General features: G+C 37.5%; 1 protein-coding gene across 17 annotated transcripts in view; it reads right to left on the reverse strand.

The window, feature by feature from the left end:
• LOC139715872 (anoctamin-4-like) overlaps positions 1-17,701 on the reverse strand; it is a 127,650-nt gene that overhangs the window by 15,271 nt on the left and 94,678 nt on the right. For all 17 annotated transcript variants that reach the window (XM_071627421.1, XM_071627417.1, XM_071627423.1 and 14 more), the window contains 6 exons: positions 12,859-13,023; positions 12,008-12,044; positions 10,330-10,441; positions 9,068-9,125; positions 7,111-7,208; positions 1,083-1,222 (listed from right to left, as the gene is read on the reverse strand). In XM_071627421.1, the coding sequence (XP_071483522.1) occupies positions 1,083-1,222; positions 7,111-7,208; positions 9,068-9,125; positions 10,330-10,441; positions 12,008-12,044; positions 12,859-13,023 (610 nt within the window). The remainder of the gene's footprint in view (positions 1-1,082; positions 1,223-7,110; positions 7,209-9,067; positions 9,126-10,329; positions 10,442-12,007; positions 12,045-12,858; positions 13,024-17,701) is intronic.

Raw genomic sequence — 17,701 nt, forward strand, 5'->3', positions numbered from 1 at the left:
ATTACTAGAACACATCAGTGAAAGTTTGAAGAAAATCAATCGATGCAAAAGTTATGAATTTTTAAAGTTTTGGCATTGGAACCGCTGGATGAGGAGACTACTAGTGGTTATGACGTATGAGTGGACAACAATATAAAGAAAATATAAAGAAAATTCAACAAAAAATTCATTTTTCATGAAAATTACAAATTCCATCAACTTGATACTGACATATGTTAAGGGTAGCAATTATTCCCCCTGCTTTCTGAAAGCGGTTAGTCAAGTGCTTTTTCATAATGCTAGAAAAGTGAATTTTTGTTGAATTTCCTTTATATACACTTATATTCACTGATGTGTTCTACTAATGTTGCTGCTTTCACTCAATCCACACTGCTCTTTGGGTTTGCATTCCCTTTAAGGAAAGCTACATTGTAATTTCAAAGAAATGGAAAAGAAAAATGATGCCTACAGAAGAGTGCAAGATTAGATTTCATAGCAAAGAATGGAGCAAATACTCAATTGCAGATTTCTCCATGGGATCTATACATTCTAATGACATGCTTAACCTGTTCCATACTGAACTCTAAAATTCCCATAGACTTACTACACAGGCCACCAGGTTCCAGTACGGAATGGGTTAACTTGAGGCATAAATCTTAGACAAATTGTACAATCATTAGAGTACAGACAATGACTTTGAGAGCTTTCACAGAGGGTGATGATAAGATTTATTCTCACGCAAGATCACAATTTTTGTGCTAGAGATGAAATAAGACTTTCATTTTTCAACTTAATAAGCTTTGCTATAATAGGTGATTTATAATAATACATGGTCCATTAATTTTTATGATCTCAACATCCGCTGCCCTGTCAGAAGGACATCATCACTCTGGGTGAATTGACTGATAACAAAAATCATTTTTGCCTGTCAAAGGTCAGAAAAGCTGCCATAAATCATTCTGTCATATTGACATCCCTGGTTGGGTAGGGACAAAGTAAAATAGACTCCATAAATCAAAAAGGCAAAGGTCTCACGGATACAATGCTCTCATCTTGACAGCTCTACGCCCAAGAAAGCACGTGGGTGTTCCTGCCATACTAACCCATCTCGAGGTATTCCCTGAAGAGCCCTCGTGGTCCGAGGTCGGCCAGGTCGGCGTCCTGCTCCCACTGCTCGTAGCGCCCCTTGCCGGTCTTCTCCTCCTTGCGGCCGCCGCGGGATCGCCAGAAGTTCATGATCACACTGTGCAGTGTAGAAAGATCGCTTTAACTGTAATATCAATCAATCACTAGACTTCCTTCCTTCCTCTGCCTTTCTTTCTCTTATCTCTCATTCTCTGTGCACTTCGGATGGATGTGTGAGTGAGTGTGTGTGTGTGTGTGTGTGTGTGTGTGTGTCTGCAACCAAATTATAACGCAATTAACGTATATCTTTGTTTTTGCTAACTGATGAATTATATACATGTGTTATTTCAATTTGGACTGATCTTGTGTATGCATTGGTCCATGTCACAACAAATGTTGGTTGATTACCTTTTACCTTTTTTTCTTTGAGGGGTCCTGCATACATATTGCTTCTTAGGAGTCCTGGTATGTATTTGTTTCTTTGTAATGACTTTTAAGTAGTATATTGTTCTATATTTTGTCAAATAAATGAATGAATTGTTCTCATTGTATCACCCATCATCTTCTATAAGCTAGTTCGGAGTTAGCTCATGTACACATTGGTACAAATGACCTATTTTTTTACTCAGTTGGCAAGGCACTTCACTCATTTCCATCTCAGCGCAATGCATACAATGAAAGCTTGCTCACCATGACAATTTATGGCACTGATTTTAAAATAAAGAATAAATAGGGTAGACCAGGTGACCAGAATGGTCCATCAATCAACATACAAGGAAGAATCCCTTTCATTGTTTTGCAATGCATGCATAAATTACAAACTTTTGCTATTCATATTGCCAAATACCAGGCTTGCTGTTAAGTAGCAGTAATAGCAAATTATGCAAATCCCAAGAATAATCATTATATCACAGATGCTTATCTGAATTTAAAACCAAATTGTGCCTGCAGGTACAAATGACCTTTTTCTGCTCAAGCACAAAGTGAAACTCAAACAGGCTTACTACTCGTACCTTCTCCCTCGACCATCAACCCTTCTTTATTTTCCTACCACTCCTTCCCACAGTTACTAGTAAAACTGAAATCACAGTAACAACTTGGTTCCCACATCTTTGTTTTTCTACCCCAACCCATCTCCCTTCATCTTCCCATTATTCCATCAGAGAACACAATACGACACTCGTCACAATTTCTGCTTTCACTTTATCCCACGATCCTCTGGGGTCCCACGTCAATTAAACGATCACTGCAACAATCTTACAGTCAGGGTTTTCCCCAAAATTTCTCCATTACTAGTATTCCTAAATTCCCCTGCTAACACCCATATTACAACATTTAAGCACAATTGCGCTTTTGCACTGTCCAACCCACTCAGTTCTTAATTTCCCATACCAAGCCCATACATATTGTTTTAACCGTCCTGCTATTTTCCACATACAGTCACCATTAACTGCTGTAAGTCCCAGCTTTTCATCAACCGGTGGGCCGCGATTGCGGCTAAAGATGAAATAAAAAAGATTTATACTCGATCCTAGTGGGCCTTGGAAAAAATTTATTGGTGCGAAAGTGGGCCTTAGGTTACAAAAGGTTAAGAAGTGCTGCTGAAAGATATTCCCTTCCCCACTACAGCTTCATGACAGGGTTTGTGTGATTATTCTAGTTTAATAGCACAAGGCACTACAGTAGGTCAGGATATGAATTGTAAAAGCACAGAAAACTGGGAAAATAACACTAGGAAAGCGAGATACTCCATGACAGGGATCCGGTATCAAGGAAGCCACCTACTTCTAAAACACAGAGCGAAGTTCACAGCCAATACCAGACTTTAAAGGGATGGTACAACTACAGTATTGGTTGAGATGAGGATACAAGCTTTTGACTTTTTGGGAGATTAAAGAAACCACCAATACAAAGTTACAGAGAATACAATTCAATGAGGAATTCAAAGTTTATTTGATGTAAGTCGGTTTTGGAATGGCTGAGATATCAACAAAAAAAGCAAACCAGAGCAATCCTGATAAAAAGTGGGTCCCACCTTTTGTTTGGATCCCTTTGTTTTGGATATCTCAGCCATTTCAAAACCAATTACCATCCCATAAACTTTGAATCCCTCTCTGAATAATGTGCTCTTTCATATTTCATAAGGGGTTTCTCATTACCTCCCGAACAAATTTGGAAACCTAAAGCTCCATCTCAACAACCATCCCATTACAGGCAATGATTATATCTACGCCAGGCATGTTTTGGCCGTCCCAGGACTTTCCCCTTTTAGTCATTGTTGCTCTAAGCCATTCCCTTCCCATACCCAACTTCATTACAAAAACTTGTTGCAATCGCTACAGCTGTCACAAGAAACCACAGAGTGGGTCAGGATATGCGTAAGACAAAACACAGAAAACCAGGAAAACAGCAATAGCACAGAGAGATACCGAGTAACAGAAATGGCATTGGAATCCAGGAACTGGAGGCAATGTATACATGCAGCACAAAGCAAAGTTCAGACACAGTACAGAAGTTTAAGTCGACGAATACAAAAGAGAGGATTTTAAAGTGATTGCACTCTGCCAATGAAGAAAGATGGTGGAAAATGTCTGAACATGACACATATCAGAATAGAGGACATTCTTAATATTGAAATTGTGACAATATGCAGACACATTACAAATAAACTGGAAATAATGATTGCCGTAAGTATTTTTACTATCATCACTGTCAACATTACGAAGTCAATGGAATCACCATTATCACCATTACCTTGCTCACCATTATCACCATTAACAAGCCAACATGGGAGACAGACAGGCAGAAACTAAGAAGATATGGCACACCAGGGGCGGATCCTCGAATTCCGTAAAAAGGGGGGGGGGGGACTTTACAAAATTAAAGGGGGCGCATGTGCCCCTCCTCCATTTTTTCTTTTAATTTCTTTTGTTTGATCAAAAAATAATGGGGGGGGGGGGGCACTCGCCTGGTGCACTACCCCCTGGTTCTGCCACTGCAGACTGTCTTGCAATATCTTCAACTGGTAAAAGCAACCATGTGGAGCTAGATTTCAAACTTCTACTGCCTGGAGTTATACATAGTTTATTTGTGAAAGAACACCCGGCATTCTTCAAACGGAATTACAAGGCTTTGAGAAAGCATTTGAAAGAAAAAAGGACATGCTTGCCTCTGCAATGACATAAGAGGCTGAATGCAGGTTCAACTTTCTTATAAAGTAAGCTGGAAATGCTTACAGTGAGATTTGTGCCAAAAGTCAAAGACAGAACTAATCAACAGCCATTATGGATGAATAGGGAGGTATGTCAAGCAACTGAATGCAAACATAAATCTTGGAACTTCTTCCGGTAGTTTAGAAGTGACTCTGATGGCGCACCATACAATAAAGCCAGAAATGAAGTGACTGAGAAACTTAAGAAAGCAAGAAAGTTATTTGAGTGCAAGCTGACATCTGAAATCAAATCCTGCCCCTATTGTAAGTTTCTGGAGATACGTTCAGAGCAAAATTAAATTTAGACACCGCATTGGTGACTTAGAGAAGCCAGATGGATTCTTTGCTAGCACGGATGCAGGAGAAAGCAGAATCACTCAAACTCATTCTTTGAATCAATCTTCACCAAGGAGGATTTAAAGGGATATTACAGTATTGGTGGAGATGAAAATTGGGATTTTAACTTTTTGCGAGATACCAAGAAAACACTTATGAAATAGTGCAGAGTTACATTTTAAAGAGGAATTCAAAGTTTATTTGATGAAAATTTTGTTTGGAATGACTGAAACATCCAAAAATAAAGTCAGAACAAAGTGATCATAATAAAGTGTGGGTCCCACACTTTCTTAGAATTGCTCTGTTTTGGATATCTCAGCCATTTCAAAACCAATTTTCATCAAATAAATGTTGAATTCCTCATGGAATTACATGCTTTTGTATGTTTCACAAGAGGTTTCTCATTATCTCACTAAAAATGTTAGAAACCTGAAATTAGGTCTAAACCAAAACTATATGATCCCTTTAAGTCATGAACCAACCCTTGAACGGAGGATTCAAGACAAGGAATTAGATATTGTCTATTTTACTGCTGTGAGGGTGAAAGACCTATTCAGAAATCGGACCAGTCTAAATCGCTGGACCAGACGACATCCACATCCGCAAAGTAAAAGAAATAGTGGATTACATTTCCCAGCCACTTTCCTCTCTTTTTAAGAAATGCATGCCAAGTCAAAAAGTGGAGTAGTACCGGGCTCTTGGAAACCTGCCAACATGACTCCTATTATCAAAGAAGGAGATAAGATGAAGCCAGGAAATTATTCGCCCAATTAGTTTCACCAGCATTGTTTCCAAATTAATAATTAAGAGATCATTGTTCGTGATGAAACTGTCAAGCATATGTATGAGAACTCTCTCTTTTTAGATGAACAGCATAGGTTCAGAAGCAGTAGACCATGTGCCATGCAGTTGTTAAATGTTTCTGGAACATGAACACAGGAGTTAGATATCAAGGAAAACACTGAATGCGTATTATTTGGATTACAGCAAGGCTTTTGACAGTGTCCCGCATGCCAGACTTCTGGAGAAAATAGAGACCAGGTAATCTGCAGAAATGACTAAAGTCCTCTTCTTGAGTGGAAGAATCCAGCGAGCAGGCGTAAATGGTGCCCCCTCACGTACAGCTACTAGTAGCGTGGCCAAAGAAAGTGTGCTCAGACCACTATTGTTCTTGCTTCATGTCAATGACATTCCAGACATTGAATGTCACAGTACATCAGATGTCAAGCTCTTTGCATATAACATGAAAATCTTCTCACCAAACAACTCTAAATTAGATGGGGAACATTTACAAACTGATCTGACAAGACTCTTAGAATGGTCAAATCTGTGGCAACTACCATTTAACCCAGGGAAGTGTAAAGTCATTCACTATGGTCAAAAAAAGCAACAACAACAACCTTGCTTCAGTTACAACATGTCAGATGTGAATACACCCATTCAAACTGTCAAAGTAGAAAAAGACCCAGGAGTAACTTCTGACAAGAGAATAAAATTTTTGCATCATGTGGACAGTGTATGTGCCACTGCAAACAGCAAACTAGGTATCATCAAGCGTATCTTCTCTACCTTGGACAAAACTGGCTTCATGCATTTGTACAAAACGATTACAAGACCCAGGCTTGACTACTGATCTACTGTGTGGCATCTACTTGTATCAATACTATCAATACAACAGCTCACTTACCCCCTTAAAGACGGACCGATTTTGCTACAACATGCATTTCCCATGGACACCTGCCCGAGTACACTTATGGGGCTTGTCCTCAACGGGTTAATATAAGACAAGTCTAAAGCATTTCAACCTGCCATTTCTTGCCCATAGACGCCACAAAGCAGACATGATTCAAATATACAAAATCATGCATGGACTAGATAAACTTGAGGTACACTGTATCACACCTCTTTGATTACCAAACCGAGAACAGAACCTGAGGTCATCGGTACAAAATTACAAAGAAGCCGGTCCAATCAAAGCTCATACATGGCTCCTTTTCACAGAGGGCCATTAATGAATGGAACAACCTCTCCTGTAATGTGGCAAAGAGTACGACTCTGAGCAGCTTAAATTCCAATTTGATGAAATTCTGGGCCTCGTGAAAAGATAGATTTGATCCAGAAGTCATTTTCCTGTCCACGTTCCACTTCTGTATTGCGCCACTAAACAAAAGTGTTTCCAGATTCCAGCCAGATATAAATGAGAGGCAAATAAGTTTTCAAAATTAAAATGCCTACAATGTACATCCAAGGTATTGTGAACGGTATTTACAAGTGATTTTCATCGCCATCATCATTATTGTTGCTGTTACCATGGTTATCATCATCGTCTCATCAGCATCAGCATCATCATCATCATCAGCAGCACCATCATCATCATCATCACAATCGTCATTATCATCATCCTTTTCATCTACTTCTCAACATAATCATTATCCAGAATAAAAACAACAACAACTTACGGCATGGCCAGTTCCATGAAGTTGTTGAAGAACTGCTTGCCGCACATGGTGATGGCAATGTTGATGAACAGTTCCTGCATACACCCAGCAGGATCGCACTATATGGGGACAGAAAAAGAGAAGAAAAAGACTTGAAGGACTGTGCATGGCTGCAAAACAGTGACCACTGGAACATAGAACTGCTTTCGTGGAAAAACTCATCGGCTGAGGATGATCACAAGATTGTGAGTTCATTGTTTGAGAGAGGTCATTTGCCAATTAACAATAAATGATTACACAAAAACTACATAACAACCATGATCGTGTACATGTATGTGTACATTTCAGAGCAAAAAATCGACAGTTCTGCCGGTGCATGAGAACTGCATTTTCTATGTAACAATTTGAAAGGAAAATTTCATTGAGCAACAGCAGCACAGCATACGTATCAGAAAATAAACTTGTTCCAGCACTTTCACAAGTATTTACCAGTAATACTCATGTTGATCATAATAGTTAAAGGGTGTGTACAGTTCTGGTCAAGGTGAGGATTTTGCTTTTAACATTTTGCGATTTATTCAGCAACCACTCTATGAGATGTCAAAGAGCATGCAATTCTAAGGGGTATCAAAAGTTTATTTGATGAAAATCAGTTTTGAAGTGGCTGAGATATCCCAAAACAAGGTGAAACAAAGAGATCCTAATAAAAGGCGTGGCCTGTCGCCTTTTATCATTATCACTTTTTTGGATATCTCAGCCATTTGAAAACCAATTTTCAGCAAATAAATGTTGAATCCTTCTTAAAATTACATGCTCTTTCATATTTCATAAGAGGTTTCTCATTTTCTCACTTAGGAATGTTCAAAATATGAATCCCCATCTCAACCAGTACTGTACAGTCCCTTTAAATTTCTCTCACTGTTCTGACTCAAACAGAGGAGCAAACCATGAGCAAGACTGAACATAACTACCAGTTTGGAAATTAATCATGTTTTCACATAAATGCTAAAACAATGCATACAGCTGTAGTTCTTGGGCTCCAAAATTGGTGGCACAGACACCTGGCTACACAATCCTTGACACATTTGTGCTTGAGAATTTAATGGTTATGGAACCTCAGCACGCATGTATCTACAAGAAGGGAAGTGGTTTACTTTGAATAACAACCACTTCAGCCCACCACCTCTCAGCATCTAGAGTCAGTGACTCAATAAAAAGGTTAAAAAAAAGTAGGGCATCCAGAAACCACATGGAGACAAACAGTAGAAAAGGGAAGGAAGTCGTGGGGGTAAACATCATAAAGTGCATCCAGGCCTATTGCCACAGACACTGCACTGGAGAGAGAACCTTGCAGCCTTTTGGGCCACAGGGCCTGAAGAGGATAGGATAGGATAGGTGAAGTGCCTCAATAGAAATCACAGATCTATTCATACTTGTCATGTGTGTGAAAATGAAACAGGTACCAGTCCTGTATGTCATGAATAACTACTGGAATGCAGATTGATTTGTCTAATGCAACTGCCATGGTAACACCTGGAAAAAAAAAACAACATTCCAGTATCTTGTGTTTCTTGAAATATCAACAATTATCAATGAACATTCTAGAGCACTCTGTATGTTCTGGGCCTGTTTCATAGAAGAGTTGCGATTCATCTTACGTTCGATTTATTGAGCGTTACTCAGTGAACTGAGCGTAAGATCAATATTGATCATAAGTCCAATTTCATAAAGATACTTGCAGTATATGCTTGATTTCAAGAAAAATCAAGTATGATTTTCAGTAGATGGAGCGTTACTTGCAATCAATCACAAATTTGTTTATGAAACGCAATTTGCGATTGATTGCAACTTAAGCTCAATCTCTATGAAACAGGCCCCTGATTTGATATGTTGACGGAGTTCCAAGCAGAAACTGAAAAAGCTCCATGACAAGAGTATGATCCTCCTTTACTGGGTGGGACACCAGTGCCCCCCTTACCTCCTCCTGACGCCAGATGCCAAAGACTCGTCCGTAGTCAGCGGGGGTTCCGGGCAGTCTGATAGGAGAGAAATACAGAACGAGCGATGAGACTCAGGTTTACATCATCATCACTGATCATCATCCAGTTCTGATGCATGTCTGTCCTTGATAATGGGTGATGGCTGGATCTACCTCACTCTAACAGCACCACTGTCACACCTTCTCTCCACCTCGCCCAATTAAGGGCATCCTCCTTCCTATGGTCAACCCTCCCAAGCTCCCCCTCCACCTGTCTCTTCCACATCTTCTTTGGTTGCCCTCGCCTTCATGGCTCATTCCATTTAAACTCTAGCACTTTCCTCAGAACATGATCCATCATACTTCCACATGACATGCATATACCCCAACACTCCATACAGTCAGTATCACAAGAGCTAGACATCATCATCCATGTTACTTAAGGGATAAAGTCACTGGGAGTTACAATTCCCTTTCATGGGATGCTAGCCGAGCTAGCCGAGCTGGTATCGGTCACTACTGAATAAAACTGTAAATCGTTCACCTTGTTTCCAAATCAAAGTGGGTATACTATGGCTTTGAGTTTGCAAAGATTGGGTGTTCAAGCAAACTGAATAATTACTTACAGACTACAAAGTACCAGTACATGCTTATTGCTGCTGGGTTTCACATATTATCCTTCAATCCGCCAACCTGACTTGTCCTCAAAAGGAGTCCACTAGAATGTGAGAATTCTTCGAACTAGTAATATTACTTCAACAAACTGACTTACATATCAATAAAGACATTCCACTGAGAAGAGCAAATTTTCACACTGGTAGTAATATGCCAACAAACTGACTTACTATTGGTCCATTGGGGTAAGAGAAATCTTCTAATTGGTAACACAACAAACTATGCAACATGGTGAAGTCCATGCGGTAGTCCACTTGTTCAAATGTTGTCATACTTAAGTCTCAACACAAACTAGGTGAGTTTCGAAACCACAAACAGTGGCAAGAGGAGCAGCGTACATTTTTCACATTCAGTTGCCTGTACTTTGGCTCAAAAGTTCATCTTAGCTACAGCTGCCTTTTCTCTCTGTATTACCGCATCTTGCATTGCACATCACAGGCATGGCTGCAGACTCACAGGGTGATTGCATATTCATAATGGGTGGGCTTGTTTCATCACAGCCTACCGATCGATTGTAGGGGGGGGGGGGTGTTGCACAAGGGGTGCACGCTAGCTTAAAGGAGAGTCCACTGGAGTGGGGCACTTACCTCCCCTTGAAGAAGGCAATGTAAAAACTGGTGGAGTAGTAGTTGACAAAGGCAAACAGGTACATCTTGAAGGTGAAGCTGTCTTCGTACTCCGTCTCAGTCCGGTGCAATTCTGTCAGAATGATGACAATAATGATGAGAAGTGGATGAGCATTATGTATGTAGATGATAATAACAAGCAGACGAAAATAATAAGAAATGATGCTATCCATGATTAGCTCGGAGATGATGGTGATGAGATGGAGACTATGAAGACTATGACAATGTTAATAATGCTGATAACATTGATGATGATTACAGCAATACTGATGATGATGCTGATAAAGATGAAACAATGAGACAATGACAATGTTAATGAGACAATGGGTGATTTCAAGTCTGGTGATAGTGCTAGTGCTATTTCCTGAAACAACTGCCTTAAAGGACAAGTTCACCTTCATAAACATAAGGATTGAGAAAATGCAACAATATTAGTAGAACACATCAGTGAAAGTTTGAGGAAAATTGGACAATCGATGCAAAAGTTATGAATTTTTTTAATTTTTGTGTTGGAACCGCTGGATGAGGAGACTACTACAGCTTGTGAGTCATATGCGTACAACAGTATAAAGAAAATATAAAAGAAAATTCAACATATTTTCATTTTTTTCGCATAATAAAAGAGCAATTGACTTGCCTCTTTCTAAAGGCAGGGGGAATAATATTACCCATAACATTTATCGGTAACGAGTTAGGGGAATGTGTACTTTTTTCAAAAGATGGAATTTTGTGAAATTCTCTTTATATTTTCCTTATATTGTTGTACGCATGTGACATCTAAGTTATTCACACACTGCAGTAGTCTTCTCATCCAGCGGGTACTGCAAAAAAACTTCAAAAATTCATAACTTTTGAACGGATTGTCTGATTTTCCTCAAACTTTCAATGTGTTCTACTAATATTGCTACATTCTCTCAATCCTTATGTTTATGAAGGTGAACTTGTCCTTTAAATCAAGCTCAAATAAGATCTGATTTACGCAATGATAACGACCAAAATTATCTATCATAACAGTGCGTGTTGGCATCAAACCATTGCAAAGCTTGTGGGAAATATGTGACAAAAAAAGAGTAATAGCACTTATAGTTAAAGTCAAATATCAAAAGAAAAAGTCATGAATGCTTAGTTTTAGACACATAATGAGGAAGACAGATTAAAATGCCACAAATTTCATCCCTTCTACAAAACACAACAATCTGAATTTTGCTCCCAGGCTTAGATTTATGTAGCCATGTCTAGAGAGTTCGTGAATGTTACGTGGGCAACCATTGCATTAGCATAGACTTTGCACATACAACGTTCAATGTATGGACGTGAAAGTGGGTCTTGCACAGCAACGCTAACATCAGTACCAAACTTGAAACAACAAGATGATAATCCCTTGTGGCTAGTGTTAGCCAACATATTTTATGCATTGCACAATACTTTGGGAATATATTCTATTCAGCCACACTTGCCTATCTACAGCAAAGTAAAGTTCTGTTCATTAATGTTTAACCAGAGGTTAAAGATGAGAACTGGCTGTGCATTTTCCTTATCCTTTAAGAAAAAGCCATGAACACTGAAGAAAAAGTAATAGCAAACTTCAAATTCTAATTTTCTCCCACAATGAGAGATCTCAAAATCCATTAAAACTTACCAAGGTTTGTCAGCCATACAGCTATCCGCTCATACAACTGTACAAGGAAGAGGAAAAAATACATTTTCATTGCACGTTCATCTCCACACAACATATACCCTATGATTTCATGGCTGCCTACAAATATATGAATCTTATTTTTTTTAAATATTTGATTTGATTTGATTCCTGAATTTCTTTTTCATACATAAATGAAATACAAAATATTGTTAATACAAATCAGGAAACACCCACCAGGAAACATTCGCATCTGTCTATATACAATGTAGATGAGTCATTTGTTTTTCTATAAATGTACAATATTTCAAAATTTTGCAGTGGAAAATATACATTTGTTCATGTCACATTTTCGATTAAAAAAAAAAATAATAATTTACTCCATTTAAAACAAAAAAAAAGAAAATTCTAATACATCACTTATACACAACTTTTGCTTATGATGGATGCAAGCAGTCATTTAGGTACAGCATTCACTTTTCTATCTTGCCTTTATTCATTTATCACTGGATGAGAATAAAAAACAGTGCTAATTCAGAACAATACAAGCACTGATATTCTAGAGATTCTCTGGAATTAACAACCTTATGCATCTTAAAGTCATGAGTGTGAGAGTACTTGCAGAAAAAAGTCTGAAAAAACTCAAGGGGAAAAAAGTCTGAAATGCATTAAACTGTGAATATCTTGATGCATTTGATTACAAAAATTAAAAAAAAAAGTCTGTAAGTAGGTTTTGGGAAGAGTACAAAAATCTGAAATCAGATTAAATTTTGAACTCTCATCTCCCTACAAAGTAAACTTAAAAGACAAAATACTGAAAACTTCACAAAGGAGGAGTTTGTATGACTGCTCACCATCTGGAGGATCATGATGAGGATGAGGGAGATGAGGGAGGCGGTCACCGAGGTGATGATGGAGGAGTAGGAGGCGATGAACTCCTGGTCGATGGAGAAGATGGCCGACTTAACGGCGATCCTGTAGATGATGACCGTCATCACAGCGGCCATGACCAGCATGATCTGGCGGACGATGAGGACAAACAGATCACGTGTAAGCAAGACACATTACTACAGCTTGGAAGGACATATCAAAGCCTATTAATGTGAATAATCCTAATTCCTCATCAGCCCTATATTTGCATCTCAAAACTAATCTGCTCTAAGGGTCATTTCACACAACATGCTGTGGACATCATGCCACTATGATCTACCAAAAGAGGTGCACCTTTTTAGGTCATTATTAGAAAGTTGTTTACAGTTGCACGTACATTGTAAATACCATTAAAACCAGCCTGTGCAAGTATCATCGTCTGAATATCTAGACTTTCAATGTCAATATAAAAATGTTCACCTGATTTTAGGTGCACAGCATTTTTGGGGTTATGGTTTTCACTACCTGGTATACAGTATCATTGACTCATGATGTTACAGTTATGGTTATGATGAATCAAATATCTCTCTATAAAAACACAATAAAAGAATAAAAATAAAGACTGCATTTTTATATCACACACAGTTAGCTACATACATGGCTTTACTTGGAAGATTAATGTATTTATATTTCTTAAGCTAAAATAAATATGTAAAGACATAGCAGTCTGCTAGTCATTGTCTTTGACAAGACATTGCAGTGCTGTACAAAGTAAGAATAATCTAAAAAGTGCTCAAAAGTTTGTGTGGGTTCTTTTTAGAATACAAATGGTTACATTTCTTATTTACAACATTGTCATTATGCAACGCTACATTCTGCATACAAAAGTGAAAGCACATTCGTCCTCCATAATTACAATATTTAGCTTATGACATAAAGAATATATCAAACCTTTGCCATCCATTTTGGTTGTGAGTATTTAGTTTTGAGACTAGCATAGGTTAGATCACTTTAATTCACTGCTAGAATCTGTTTGTATTTCCAGATTCAAGCACAGATCATGAAACTAGTATTAGGTGCATGCAGCATGCATGTTATCACAGCATTCTTTGTGTGTTCAGTGAGTAAAAAATACAATATAAATGGCAAACTTCCACAACCATACTGTGATACATCATTTTAAAAAATTACAAAAACAGTATTGCTTGACATTTAGCAAATTTTGCAATGTGGCCCAGATACCATGGTGGTAATCCCATTTAGGCGGCATTTTCTTTTTTTGGGGGGGTCAAATTTTAGTGGCACTACAATTGAATATCAGGAAAGAAGAAAAAACTTTAAGCACACAATTAGCTTCAACAAAGCTTCATTTGTAGGTTAGAAAGAAGATTAGGACAGTCCAAAAGCTCTACCTTCTCACCAACACACAAGCAAACGAAGAAGAAAGTGAAAGAAATATTGAATTGTTTTCATAAGGGTTACACAGACTGAATTGTAAAATATATACAGAGTATTTAAAGGCACACTTATGTAATACAACATTATAAAACTATAAGTGGAACATATCTTCTCTACCGACAGAAAACAATGACAATAAGAATGTAATTATTATATCAAAGGACAAGTTCACCTTACTACGTAATGAAGATTGAGTGAATGCAGCAATATTAGTAGATTACATCAGTGAAGTTGGAGGAATATCGGACAATCCATTCACAAGTTATGAGTTTTTAAAGTTTCATTGCCATCATCGCTTGATGAATAGACCACAGCAATTTGTGGCATTACTGCAGGACAATGATTTAAGGAGAATATAAAGAGAAATCGGGGGAAAAAAGTTTTTATTGACAAGAACACATTCCCTCAACTTGTTACTGATATATCATAAGGGTACATTATTCCCCCTGCTTTCCGAAAGAAGCAACTGGTCTTTCATTTAGTAATATGAAATTATGTTGAATTCTGCTTCTATTCTTTTTTATACTGTTGTCCTGCAGTTAAACATCAAAAAATGCTGCAGTCTTGATCATCCAGCAATGGCAGTACTAAAACTTTAGAAAATCACAACTTTTGAATGGATTGTCCCATTTCCCCCAAACTGCACCGATGTGTTATACTAACCTTGATGTATTTACTCAATCCACGCACATATGCGGGTAAACTTGTCCTTTAACTTTAAAACAAGGAACTGTGGGGTCAAATGATCTCACACTGTTACTAGGAAGGTGTTAGAGAAGGGGAAGTAAACTAGAATCTCTCCTTTGTACCCATGCTCCACGCCGCGGAGAAGTTACACATACATGTATGCACTCCAACGCAGTACAGTAGTTAATATATCATCTTGACAAAAGACAGTACTTGTGTTTAGGTACAGTGTTTGTGTCATTCTTCAACAAACATAGCAAGCATCAATTTGCTATCCCTTTTCATATTTTCAGCAGCAAGAATTTACAGTTGTGTACTGTGGAGAAAACAGGAAGCACAATCAAAACAGTACCAACATTGTACTTTTTTAAGTTAAAATGCTACTAAACACATTCCAAACAATAGCCATATACTTTATAATCCAAATGATAAACATTAAAGTGCACAACCTGACGAACAATATTATGCACAAGTGTGCACAAGATGGTTAAATGCTAACTTTAATATGAGATTCTAATATTCCATTCTTTCAGTCCTGATGAATAGTAACAAGAAGATTAGAAAGACTTAAGGATTTGTCTTGTACCATAATACTACCAACTTACATCAAGGATTCAAACATTTTTTCAGAAATACAGTTTAAAATTGTCAAAATCAAGATTCTCACTGAATCAAGAAGAAAAAAATCTGCACAAATTGCGAAGAGATTCTACTCCTTCTCGTAACACCTCCCTGCCATTGTCATGCTTTGTACAAACCACACTTCATGGTACTTATCTGCATTACTTACGACTGAAAAAACATTTATTGCCATTTCCTAGCTTTGAAACCTTAATCCATGCTTAAATTTTTATCAGCAGATAATTCCATAAAATGGGAATAGAATATCTCTTCCATTAAATGGGAGTATCTCAACTTTTTTTTTTCAGTCCACATTTGAAGACGTAGAATTGCTTTAAAAAATGATGATACATCATATATCAATGATGACAGTACATGTTTCAAGCTTTTTCCGTCATAGAGCAGAGCAAAGCAGTGCCTGGCAATTCAGATAAGTTAAAGTAGACAGAAAGAAAGTTTCATGACAGTGGGCTGCTCATGTATCAATGATCGTTATTATGAACTTTTTGGACTCACACTTCAGTAAATATACATTACACAAATTTCATATTTTGAAATAACATTTGCAGCGAGCCAATTAAATACTGTACAAGCCATTATTTTTGCATACAGATATTTTCTCGAATGACAAAGTCACCGACATTTTCGCGAGATGTTTTTGCAAACTGACACTGAGGCTAGCTGCAATTGCACTCTTACCTTTAGCACATGGCGACATTTTCGCGTGTTGTTAAATTTGGGGTCCAACAATGATTTGCAAAATTTGCAAAAATTAAACCCTCGCAAAAATAATAGCTCATACAGTACACTCTTAATTGATGAATAGCATGTATATATTGCACATATTTCAACATTCATTTCTTATACTTTACATCTCTCCCCTTCTAGATATTGTATTTCATTCAGTTTTCACTACCATATGTCATATGAAAACAGTTTTCGCTGAGATAAACAGAAACATATTTTTACATCCCAAAATACAATAATTTGCCATTCAAATAATATACGTGTAGACATAATTATATGTAATGCCTCATCGTCAATGGACGATTATATACAATAGTTTTGAGCAAGTATTTGTTTTCAGCAATATGAGCAAAGGCGCACAGGTCGATTCTTGGATCAAGAATAAAGTATGAAGCACAGTAAACACATGACTCTTTTATGTCAAATGAATGAAATACTGCTTGTTTACATTATATGAATACTTTTTTTAACAAGTCATTTGCGAAAGATGTGTTGAAGAATATGCTGTGAATGCAGCACAAGGGTTTAATGAACTTTCAGTTTTCATTTTGCCAGTTCTTAATGACAGCATGTACACAATTATTTCCCAAATTTTGAAAATGTATTTTCTGCAGCATTAACAACTTTTTTCTTTTCTTTTTGTTTTTAATGAACATACAACAGAGGGAGAAACAAGAAAAGTATTCAATGTCAGATGAGTTAAATGTAGCAGACACATCGTACATCCAATTACATCTCTACATTGCATTTGCCGCAGATCTGTGACTATGTACATGTTTGTTTCGATGCCATGACTGCAAACTTTACATGGAAAGATCTTTTCTGACTGAAGCCATGGCATATTATCAGTGGAGGCTTGAGTGTCTTCATACAAAGACATGTAATAATTTGAATGTTATTTAAACACATTAAAATAGCCTATTCGGCATCAGTGATGTTACTTTGGACCTGCTTTTCGCTTATTCTACATGAAATCAATCCCTAAAAGCTCTGTTCAAAACATACAACTCTGCATATCTTCAGTCAAAATGTGCATGGTCATTCCACTGCTATGAACAAGTCTGTTTTCCCCAGAATTGTCAGGTGATTTTTATTTCTTTTCTTTCTTTCTTTTTTTCAAACCAATTGGAGGCTTGGAAACATATGTCATCTTTACTGTTCACTCTGCTTTCAAGCCATCAAAACTTCGTTATTCCTTGACCATTTTTGCTTAAATCTGTAGCACTTGTTTTCTTCTCAAATTTCTCGTCTGGATCGGAAATTCATTCTTATGTGTAGGTATGCTTTAACATATCCATAAATAGAGAGAAATCT

The sequence above is a fragment of the Diadema antillarum genome, unplaced genomic scaffold, assembly GCF_040938485.1.
Source record: "Diadema antillarum isolate AM-2024a unplaced genomic scaffold, OU_Dant_1.0 scf00000057, whole genome shotgun sequence".
Classification (NCBI taxonomy): domain Eukaryota; kingdom Metazoa; phylum Echinodermata; class Echinoidea; order Diadematoida; family Diadematidae; genus Diadema; species Diadema antillarum.